Here is an 11,123-nt window from a genome sequence, read left to right as displayed (position 1 = left end):
TTAATGAATATTAGCTCTGAATTCTAAAATTTCTTAGCATTTCCAGGGAGTATTTAGCATAAAATAATTATATACCTGCTGACTTAACTGCTCACAAGTTTCAGATGAAACATAGATAGGTTTTGCTATTTAATTGTACATTTAATGCTCTAATGATTGAGTACTTAAAAGGAAAATAAAATTTAAATCAACTACAGAAACCTAGGATTCATACTGTCAGAAGATAACAATGAAATCCTTTTGTGTATAATAATGTAAGTTGATTTTTTAATAAAGGAAGATCAGCCGGGCACCAGTGGCTCATGCCTGTCGTCCTAGCTACTTAGGAGGCTGAGACCTGAGGATTACGGTTCAAAGCCAGCCCAGGCAGGAAAGGTGGTGAGACTCTTATCCTTAATTAACTCCCAGAAAACCCGAAGTGGTGCTATGGCTCAAAAGTGGTAGAGTGCTTACCTTGAGCTGAAGAGCTGAGGGACAGCGCCAAAGCTGAGTTCAAGCCCAATGACTGACATTAAAAAAAAAAAAAAATAAAGGAAGATCATAAAATGTTTAACTTGAGAGAATGGTAACTTAAAGTAAGCTTGGCACAGGGGCAACCTGCAAGCCCGCGAAGCTTCCTCACTACTGCACTACATGAATAATTTCTCATAAAACACAGGAGATGTCCTTAAAATGTTGATACAGTTCACAGAAATTTGATTAGTAAACATAATATGAAGTCTCAAACATGCAAACACTGTTTCCCACATTGTGAACACCCAAAGTCACATGATTGCAATATAACAATAAAATACAGCTTCTCCCAACAAGGTTAAGGATGAAGTTCTGCCTTCTTGTACTCAGTTCAGTTTCACACTTCATAGGTCACTGAAGCCTCCAGCAGTGAGTGTAGGTAGAACTTATTCAGGAACGCTGAAAACTACATTTATTTGGTACATTTATTTTCATGTTGGTCACCACGATTAGAAAATCCAAAATCAGAGATGCAGATGGTTCTTTCCTATTGAGGTCTTACAATAGTGAGGAAAATCTGATTTCACTTTTTACAGATCAACTAATAAAAGATCTCAATTCAGGCACATAATTCGGCCAAGTTTAGCTTTATTTCATTGAAAAATTCTTGTTCAACTATAGAGTATTTTTTGGAAGAATCTGTAGGTGGAAAGGAGACATAAGCCTGCCTAACACAGAGGGTAGTAATATCAGTGGATATTACCTTACCTCCAGGTACTGTAGCTCCCTAAATGTCTTGCTGCACTGTTTAGAGCAGAGGTACTCAACACAGATCTCTATGTACATGGCACTTAAGAGAATGCCATTTCCCTTGCCTGTGATGCCAAAAAAAGTCCTCCTAGTCCCATGGTCCTGTCCTTCCAACCAAGTTTTGTGTCCAGCCATTCTGAACTTTCAGAGGGATTTTTATTTTCAGGGATTTGATTTACTTTCAGAGCATTAAAATATCTTTGGAGAATTATAGGTTCAGATGATGTAGATTGCTTTCAAAATAGGAAATCAAGCTTAAATTAGAAATTTTACATTTCATTTTATGACTTGTGTATATAATTGAAATGCCAGTGTTTTAAGGAAAAAGTAAAAAAAAATAGTGTAAAAAACTCAATATCTCCTATTGTTCAAGATTAGTATTAAACAGGAATAACAACATAGAAATAAAAATAGAATGTGTTTATCCGCACAAATGGGATCAACTGTTTCTCTGAAATCAGGGTGAATGTTGCATCTCAGCAATTGTAACCTTATGAGTTTAACATCTTCAAACATGCAAGGGGCCGCTTTCCTGACCACACAGACCAAGCATTCATGTTCACCCATAAATAGTTTGTCTTCCACGTTTGGTTTCTAATCACCCAAATAAGTATACTTCAAGTTAGAAATCAGTCTTTGTGACCCTGAGTCCTCTTCAGAATCAACAGTGATGATTTTGGCAAATGTCTTGAAATAATGGACTTTAAATTAACAGGAATAATCTTGATAATATCAAAGAGTCTCAAATGCTTTAAATATGAACATTACGGAATAAAATACGGTTCTCATCAGGTCTCCTTCCTGAAATCTCAGTTGAGGTAACCCCTGCAGGTCACTGCCCCGCATTTGCATACAGTTCTGGCCCTCTTTCTGGCAGGGCTATGGTCAAGGGAGTCTGAAGATATATCTCCAGAACCTGAATATGCAGGAAGACAAAAAAAAAAAAAAAAAGAAAGAAAGAAAAGAGGAGAGAGCTGACTAGAATGTACTTAAAATGTTCTTTTAAGGTAACAAACTCAACATCATCACTCAACACCATTAGAGTAAGTTAATACCCTTTGTATTTATAAATGTGGATATTCTGAGATAGATATGAATTGTCTTCTAAGGATGGACTAGTAAGAGGTACAACTGGTACTTGGCTATCCTTGTAGGAGTGGCTACGTGATGTGAAATTTACGAGAAAATCCAATAGAAAATCCCTTTTTCCTGACAGCACAGTAATCATATGTGAAGGTCATCATTCTTAGAGAAACAGAGGAAATGAAATATTCCCATTGTTATAATCAAGCAAATAGCATTAAATGTTCTCTCAAAAGTCAGGTTCAAGGAAGAGTAGGTTCACATGTCATTTAAAATCATACTTTGAATCTTGTGAATACATACATACATATACATATATATATGTATATGTATGTATGTATCTTAGTAAATCTTCACAGATGAGGGCATATTAATACAAGTGGCATTGAGAAAGATGCTGCAGTAACTTCCAAAATGGAAGGTTTGAAAACAAATCAGTAGGCAATGTGGTATGTAAGAAAGACCATTCATTCCCTAGCCAAGTCAAGCAGATTTCGCCTCTAGCTCTAGCCACCAGATGAACTTTGGATCATATGTAAGGTAACAAAGTCTTACAGCCTCAATTGATTGAATCATTTTTTTTTTTCTTTTTTTGGTGCCAGTGGCAAGGCCTTATATATACTCTTACTTGGCTTGTTCACTCCTAGCACTCTACCACTTGAACCATGCCTTCAGTCCAGAATTATACTCGTTAATTGGAGTCTCTTGGACTTATCTACTCAACTAACTTTCAACTGGGATATCAGATAGCAGACTCCTGAGTAACTAGGATTACAGGTGTGAGCCACTTGTTTCATTTATATTAATTTGGTTGGGGTAATCTAGGGTCTTAGATATACTTCCTCATACTGAAATGCACACCAATGAAACTATACTTGAAAACCATACCTTTCATTTGATAATCAAAAGTCAGCTCTTCTCCAGCATGTATGGTTCTTGTGGAAAACAATGCAATTCGGGGAAGACGAGTATCAAGGTTGTCAATGAAAACATTGAACACCTGAAGATTTGGGTCACACTAAAAGAGGAACAGGAGAGCCATGTAAGTGAAAGTGATGTCAAGGAGCTCTTTTACATGCCATACAAAAAAATTTCAACTTACCGGTATTTTTTTTTTTATACCAATTCTAGAGCTTGAACTCAGGGCCTGGGTGCTGTCCCTGAGCTAGCACCCCACACTTGACCTTTTTTGGTGCTTAACTGGAGATATCTCATGAACTTTCCTGCCCAAGCTGACTTTGAACCCTGACCTAAAGCTCTCAGCCTCCTGCGTTGCAAGGATTACAGGTGTGAGCCACTGGAGCCCAGCTCAGAGTATTCTTTTTTTTTTTGGTTAGTCATGGGGCCTGAACTCCGGGCCTGGGTACTGTCCCTGTGCTCTTCAGCTCAAGGCTAGCGCTCTACCACTTGAGCCACAGCACCACTTCTGGCTTTTTCTGCTTATGTCGTGCTGAGGCATCAAACCCAGGGCCTCATGCATGCAAGGCAAGCGCTCTACCACTGAGCCACCTTCCCGGCCCTCAGAGCATTCATTTTTAAAGTTCCATGGGCTAAGCTGTTTATCATGGAATGCATCTTCAAAAATAGTTTTCACTTATAGAAACTTTAGATATACATGAGAGAAAATAATGCAGTAATTCTGTAAATACAACTATGCAGCTTAACTATTAATGGGTCTGCCAATCTTGTTCATCTAGTCTCATTTTACTCTGGAGACCTTTAGTACAAGTCCCAATTAACATTATTGTTTAATCTGTAACTATTTTGATTCAAATTTTATGTCACAGAGTTTTACTGCTTAAATATTTATTTAGATCTGTCCAACATTTTGAGAACTGTATACTACTGTATGGAATATGCAAGTAGAGAGATTAGGAAATTATATAGAGAAATCAAAACAGGTGTTTAATAATATATTAATAATTAATATATTAGCTAATTATAACATATTTATGTTGGGAGGTGGCTATCTTTGAGTTCTGTATCCAGTTACCTCCAGATTCAATAAAAATGAATTAAAATGATTTCTCTTGCCAGTATTCCCTAAATAATAGAGTGCAACCAATAGCTACCCTCTACTTATATTATTAGCAATCTAGACATGATTTAAAGAATAAGAGAAAATGTGCAGGTTGTATTCAAATACAATAGTAGTATTATTTAAGCTACTGGAGCATTGAAGTATTTTGGTGCCTGCAGAGAATCCTGAAGCCAATCCTGAGATACTAAAGGATTAATGCACCTCAAGTTTATTAAGAAAAAATTTTAGCCAGTATGGTACAGTGGCTCATCTTAAGCCACTGTAAGATGGACTGGATTACAGTTCGAGGCTAGCCTTCTCAACCAGTTCATGAGATGTCAACCAATAGCTGAGCATGGTATAATGTATGTCATCCTGTTATGTAGGAGGCTGAGGCTGGCACGGGGGAAAAAATGTGTGAGACTTTGTCTCAACAGAAGCTGGATATGGTGGTACATACCTGTCATCTAGCTATTACAGAAAGTATAAAATAGATAGATCATGGCCCACATACAGACATGGGCTAAAAGTGAGAACCTATCTCAAAATAACCAGGGCAAAAAAGACTGGAGGTGTAGCTCAGTAGTAAAGTGCCTGTTTAGCAAGCATGAGGCCCTGAATTCAAACCCCAGTTCTGAAAATAGCAAACAAACTTTTGTTTTTGTCAGGCCTAGGGCTTGAACTCAGGCCTGAGCAGTTCCTGAGCTTCTTTTGCTCAAGGCTAGCACTATTATCACTTAAACCACAGTGCCACTTCCAGCCTTTTCTGTGTATGTGGTACTGAGGAATTGAACCCAGGGTTTCATGCATGCTAGACAAGCACTCTACCACTAATTCCCTGCCCCAGCAAACAAACTTTAAGAAGTTTAAAGACTAAAAATGTAGTTAAGTTTCTTACATCTCATTGCTAAATCACACACCAGTTTCTTGGTTTGCCATCAACCAGAAGTTTTAACATGATTACATCTTTATAAAATCAGCTAACTTTACTCCTAGGTGAATTTTATTATCTATAACATATTAGCTATAAAATAGAGTTCATATTGAACACATTGCTTCTCTACCTAGCACCTAGAATATAAGGTTCTGTTAGGATTACAACTCTTAAGTTCTTTCAAGTGTGAATTAAACATTTAAGGAATGCTAATAATTTGGAAAACTGATCCTAAATGCTTTCTATACTCCACAAACCCTTAATTATATACATAACATGTTCACATTCTAAGAAACTACATCTATATTCAGCTGCACAGTCGTGACCCTGGGTGGATGCCTGAACTGCACATATTACCAAATGCTTATTATGTACTATACTTACAATAAATTGAACTTACATATTAGGCACAGTAAGAGATTAACAATAGTGTGACTAACACTATAATAAAATTAAGCAACTGTGATGTGTCCCTCAAAATCAAGTTGTCCTTTCTCCTTTAGAAACACTCTTCACCTTTTTTGCATATCCAAATTGCTTATATCAGTGCTCTTTGTGTGAGGCTACCTTAAGTAAAATAAGGGTCCTTTGAAGACAAGCACTGTGATACTTTGACAGTTAACCCAGTGAGCTAGAGACTAACAAGTGTGTAGGTTTATACAGTGTGGACATGCCGGGCAGAGAGCTGACTCACGTTATAGATAGGGTGACATCGAACAGTGACAGAGCTCATCTTTCAGAATGGCATGTAACTGAATATTTATCAATTATTTAAATTTTCCACTGAGCATTGGCAACTGACTATCAATAACAAACTATGGGAAGGAAGGGAAAATGGTCTAAGAGTTCACTGGGTCAGCTTCCCTAAAACATGGTTGACTCTTGCATAAACCCTTTACTTCACTTCCTCCTCTGATGTGGTGATGGTATTTACTTTATTGTTAGAACGTGCAAACACGTTGGGTTTTTCTGGCACTCTATCCCTTGGGCCACACCACCAGCCCTTTCTCCTTTTACTGTTTTCCAGACAGGGTCTCATGTTTATGCCCAAATCAGTTTCACATTTTTGCTTGCTACATAGCTGGGATGGCAGGCAGCATTTATTGGTTAAGATACCTGGCAAATTTCTTTTTGGCCTGGGCTGGCCTCAACTGTGATCTGACCAATCTCTACCTCCTGAATAGCTAGGGTTACAGATGTGAACTACAACACCCAACCAAAACATGGTCTTCTAAGCACCTTGATGTTTACCTTGCTAGAACAGCAGTAAACCATGGCATAGCAGAAGAGGCCCTTAATATTACAATACCTGGGAAGTTTATAGTTTTAAGGTACTTATCCTTTATGGAAAAGTTATTAAAAACAGGACCAAGTTGAATTGGTCTTGTCTATAACCTTACACTGTGATTCACAAAATGGGAAATATTTCCGTAGCGAGCTGCATCCACTGTGAATTCATCAGATTCATAGTCCAGATCAAAGAGGTATGTGATTCCTTTGTTGTCATAGAGCTGTCCTCGTCTTTCAGCTTCTTCACTTGTGATTACCTAAGGAGAAAAAGCTACTATAGTTTTTTTTCTTCTTTATTTTTTTGAGACAGAGAAATCTTTCTATGTTTCTCAGACTGTTCTCAAATTCCTGAGCTCAAGTGATCTTCCCACCTCAGCCTGCTCAGCAGCTGGGACTCCCGCTAACATCATACCAGCAAAACCATAGCACTTTATGTTATGGTTTTTTTTTTTTTTTTTTTTGTCGGTCGTGGGGCTTGAACTCTGGGCCTGGGCGCTGTCCCTCAGCTCTTCAGCTCAAGGCGAGCGCTCTACCACTTGAGCTACAGCGCCACTTCCGGTTTTCTGGTGGTTTATTGGAGATAGGAGTCTCACGGTCTTTCCTGCCCGGGCTGGCTTTGAACCGCGATCCTCAGATCTCAGCCTCCTGAGTAGCTAGGATTACAGGCGTGAGCCACCAGCGCCCGGCCTATGTTATGGTTTTTTATTACTGCTAATCTTAAGAAACATTCATTACCTACATCAGTATGTTGCCTAAAAATGTTTACTAAAAAATTCAAGTGTCATCAAAACAAATGTTCACAAAAAAACTAAAAGCTTTTTTTTTTTTTTTTCCTTTTTGGTCGGTCGTGGAGCTTGAACTCTGGGCTTGGGCGCTGTCCCTGCACTGTTCAACTAAAGGTGAGCGCTCTACTGCTTGAGCCACAGCACCATTTCCAGTTTTCTAGTGGTTTATTGGAGATAAGAGTCTCACGGACTTTCCTGCCCAGACTGGCTTTGAACCATGATCCTCAGATCTCAGCCTCCTGAGTAGCTAGGATTATAGGCGTGAACCACTGGCGCCCGGCTTCTAAGAGCTTTTTTTGAAGTGGGGAAAAAATAATTTGTTAAATAAAACATGGGACAATGAATATGTGGAAACATTGCACTACTTTTATTATGATTAGGGCCATTCAATACCCTTTACAACTATAGCTCTCTGCAGCCTATAACTGAAGAGTACTACATTTATGAGTATGTGTTCCAAATGTGCTCTGAAGGTATTGTTTTCCTATAACCAATCTCTATGCAGTTATAAATGGAAGTATGTTACAATACAGGAGAGAAGCTAGGATAAATATGCAGGAGCTAGGGATATAACTCAGTGGTAGGGCATCTGCATACCATGTGTGAGGCCCTGGGTACAATCCCAGTGCTACAGAGGGAAAATGTCATCTAGAATTCTGCTCTTAAGAACCTAGCTTTATCATAAAAACTGCTCAAGAAACCAAAAATCTATCAACCAAATCTAGTTGCTGCATTCATTCAGTACATATTTTCTTTTTCTTTTCTTTTTTTTTGGTCAGTTGTGGAGCCTGAACACAGTTCCTGAGCACCGTCGCTGAGCTTTGCACTTAAGGCTCGTGAGGCTAGTGCTCTATCACTTTGAGCCACAGGTCTACTTCCGGTTTTCTGGTGGTTAACTGAAGTCTCATGGACTTTCCTGCTCGGGCTGGTTTTGAACTGTGATCCTCAGATCTCAGCCTCCTGAATAGCTAAGATTACAAGCATGAGCCACTAGTACCCAGACTCAGCCAAAATTTAAAAAAGAAAAAAGAAATGAGATTGTCATACTCATCCGCAAACCAGGCAAAGACCCAACAAAAAAAAGAGAACTACAGAACAGTCTCTTTGATGAACACAGATGCAAAGCTCCTCAATAAAATTCTAGCCAACAGAATCCAGAAACATATAAAAAAAATCATACATTATGACCATGTAGGCGTCATCCCAGAGATGCAGGGATGGTTTAACATACGTAAGTCAATAAGTGTAATCTATCACATCAACAGATCCAAGATCAAGAACCACATGATTATCTCCATTGACCCAGAATAGGCTTTTGATAAAATACAGCACTCATTCATGTTAAAAGCTGTGGAAAAAATAGGAATAGAAGGAACATTCCATGAAACAATAAAAGCCTTATATGACAGACCAACAGTCAGTATTATACTTAATGGGGAAAAACTACAACCAATTCCCCTAAAAACAGGAACAAGGCAAGGATGCCCACTCTCTCCATACCTCTTCAATATAGTTCTGGAATCCTTAGCCAGAGCAATAAGGCAAGAAAAAGACATTAAAGGGATGGATCCACATAGGGGAGGAAGAAGTTAAACGATCTCTTTTTGCAGATGACATGATTTTATACCTTAACGATCCCCAAAGCTCCATCCCCAAACGCTTAGAGCTTAAGCCACTTCGGCAAAGTATCAGGATGCAAAATTAACCCACAAAAATCAGTTGCCTTTCTGTACACCAACAATGTACAAGCAGAAAGGGAAATCAAGGAAACAACTCCATTCACAATAAGCTCAAAAAAATAATAAAGTATCTAGGAATTAACCTAATCAAAGATGTAAAAAGGTCTATTTCATGAAAACTATAAAAGCCTAAAAAAAGAAATCATAGGGGATACCAGGAAATAGAAAGACCTCCCATGTTCCTGGATAGGCAGAATTAACAGAATGAAAATGGTCATACTGCCAAAATTGATATACACATTCAATGCAATTCCCATTAAAATTCCAATGACTGAAATAGAGAAAACAGTCCAAAAATTCATATGAAACAACAAAAGACCTAGAATAGCCAAAACAATTCTAGGCCTAAGAAAAAATTAAGGAGGGATCACGATACTGGACTTCAAGCTCTACTAAAGAGCCATAATAACAAAGACAGCTTGGTACTGGCACAAAAAGAGACCCAAAGACCAATGGAATAGATTAGAGGACCCAGAAATAAAGCTGCATATGGATAGTCAGTTGATATTTGACAAAGGAGCCTGATACTCTGAAACTACTGCAGGACAGAGTAGGAGAGACACTTGAACTTGTAGGCACAGGCAGGAACTTCCTGAACAAGAATCCCAGTGTCACAAATTGCAGAGAGACTTGATAAATGGAGCTACCTTAAAATAAAAAGGTTTTGCACAGATAAAGAAATAGCAACCAAACTAGAAAGAAAGTCAACTAATTGGGAAAAAAATATTTACCAGCAATATATCAGACAAGGGTCTAATATCCATTATATACAGGGAACTCAACCCTCACAAATCTAACAAACCAATCTTGAAATGTGCAAGGGAACTAAAGAGAGACTTCTCAGAAGAGATAAAAAGGGCAAAGAAACATATGAGGAAATGTTTGTCATCCCTGGCTGTAAAGGGAATGCAAATAAAAACAACACTGAGATACCACCTTACCCCATTCAGAATGGCCCACATCCTAATTTCAGCCAAAGATAAATGCTAGAGGGGATGCAGAGAAAGAGGAATCCTACTGCATTGCTGGTGGGAATGTATACAACCACTTTGGAAAGCAGTCTGGAGGTACCTCAGAAAGCTAAATATAGACCTCCCCTATGACCCAGCCATACCACTCCTAGGCATCTACCCTGAACAACAGGAACCAGTATACAAAGACACATGCACCTCCATGTTTATTGAAGCACTGTTCATAATAGCCAAGATTTCGAAACAACCCAGATGCCCCACTACTGATGAGTGGATCCAAAAACTGGGTACCTATATACAATGGAATATTATGCAGCCATTAGAAAGGACAAAATAATGGCATTTGCAGGGAAATGGATGGAACTAGAGCAAATTATTATTTTCTCAGTCATGGGGCTTGAACTCTGGGCCTGGGTGCTGTCCCTCAGCTCTTTAGCTCAAGGCTGGCACTCTACCACTTGAGCCACAGTGCCACTTCCGGTTTTCTGGTGGTTTATTGGAGATAAGAGTCTCATGGACTTTCTTGCCCGGGCTGGCTTTGAACTGCCAATCCTCAGATCTCAGCCTCCTGAACAGCTAGGATTACACGGGTGCCCGGTGGTAAGGTAAGCCAAGAACAAATTGACAAACGGCACATGGTCTCCCTGATATGTGGATGCTTAAGCCAAAATGCAAGAAGATATGAAAAGTAAACAGGACTCAAGAAACAAAGGACAGCCACTCATTTTGTCGTATCATCACTAAATGACTCCATGTTCTTGACCATATATATGGTAGATATATACACACAACAGGGGGAAGCCAGGAGGAGGAACAGAATAAGTGGGAAACAGAACAATATACAACCAAGGGGCCCATCAGCTGCACTGGACATAGAAGCAAAAGTAGTAAGCAACCTAAAGACAGTGATGGGAAGGGAGGAATGAGCGGGGAAGAGGGAACAGCCTACACTAAGCAAAAGGAAAGAAATGTAAACATCACCTGATGCAGAAGAAATAATTTGTATTGTCAAAGCTCATAGAATTCAAACTTTATAGA

General features: G+C 38.8%; 1 protein-coding gene across 7 annotated transcripts in view; it reads right to left on the bottom strand.

Moving 5' to 3' along the window:
- Positions 1 to 11,123, bottom strand: part of Suv39h2 (SUV39H2 histone lysine methyltransferase) — a 54,212-nt gene that overhangs the window by 29,477 nt on the left and 13,612 nt on the right. For 5 of the 7 annotated variants that reach the window (XM_069990408.1, XM_069990410.1, XM_069990414.1 and 2 more), the window contains 2 exons: positions 6,701 to 6,847; positions 3,235 to 3,364 (listed from right to left, as the gene is read on the bottom strand). In XM_069990408.1, coding sequence (XP_069846509.1) covers positions 3,235 to 3,364; positions 6,701 to 6,847 — 277 coding nt within the window. Of the gene's footprint in view, positions 1 to 453; positions 506 to 920; positions 2,180 to 3,234; positions 3,365 to 6,700; positions 6,848 to 11,123 lie in introns of those variants that run through there. The other 2 variants (XM_069990409.1, XM_069990411.1) reach the window with 2 other exon arrangements.

This window comes from Dipodomys merriami, unplaced genomic scaffold (assembly GCF_024711535.1).
Source record: "Dipodomys merriami isolate MVZ:Mamm:240054 unplaced genomic scaffold, mDipMer1.0.p SCAF_4, whole genome shotgun sequence".
Classification (NCBI taxonomy): Eukaryota; Metazoa; Chordata; class Mammalia; order Rodentia; family Heteromyidae; genus Dipodomys; species Dipodomys merriami.
The sequence above is the reverse complement of the archived record's forward strand: the minus strand, read 5'-3'. Positions and strand labels throughout refer to the sequence as shown.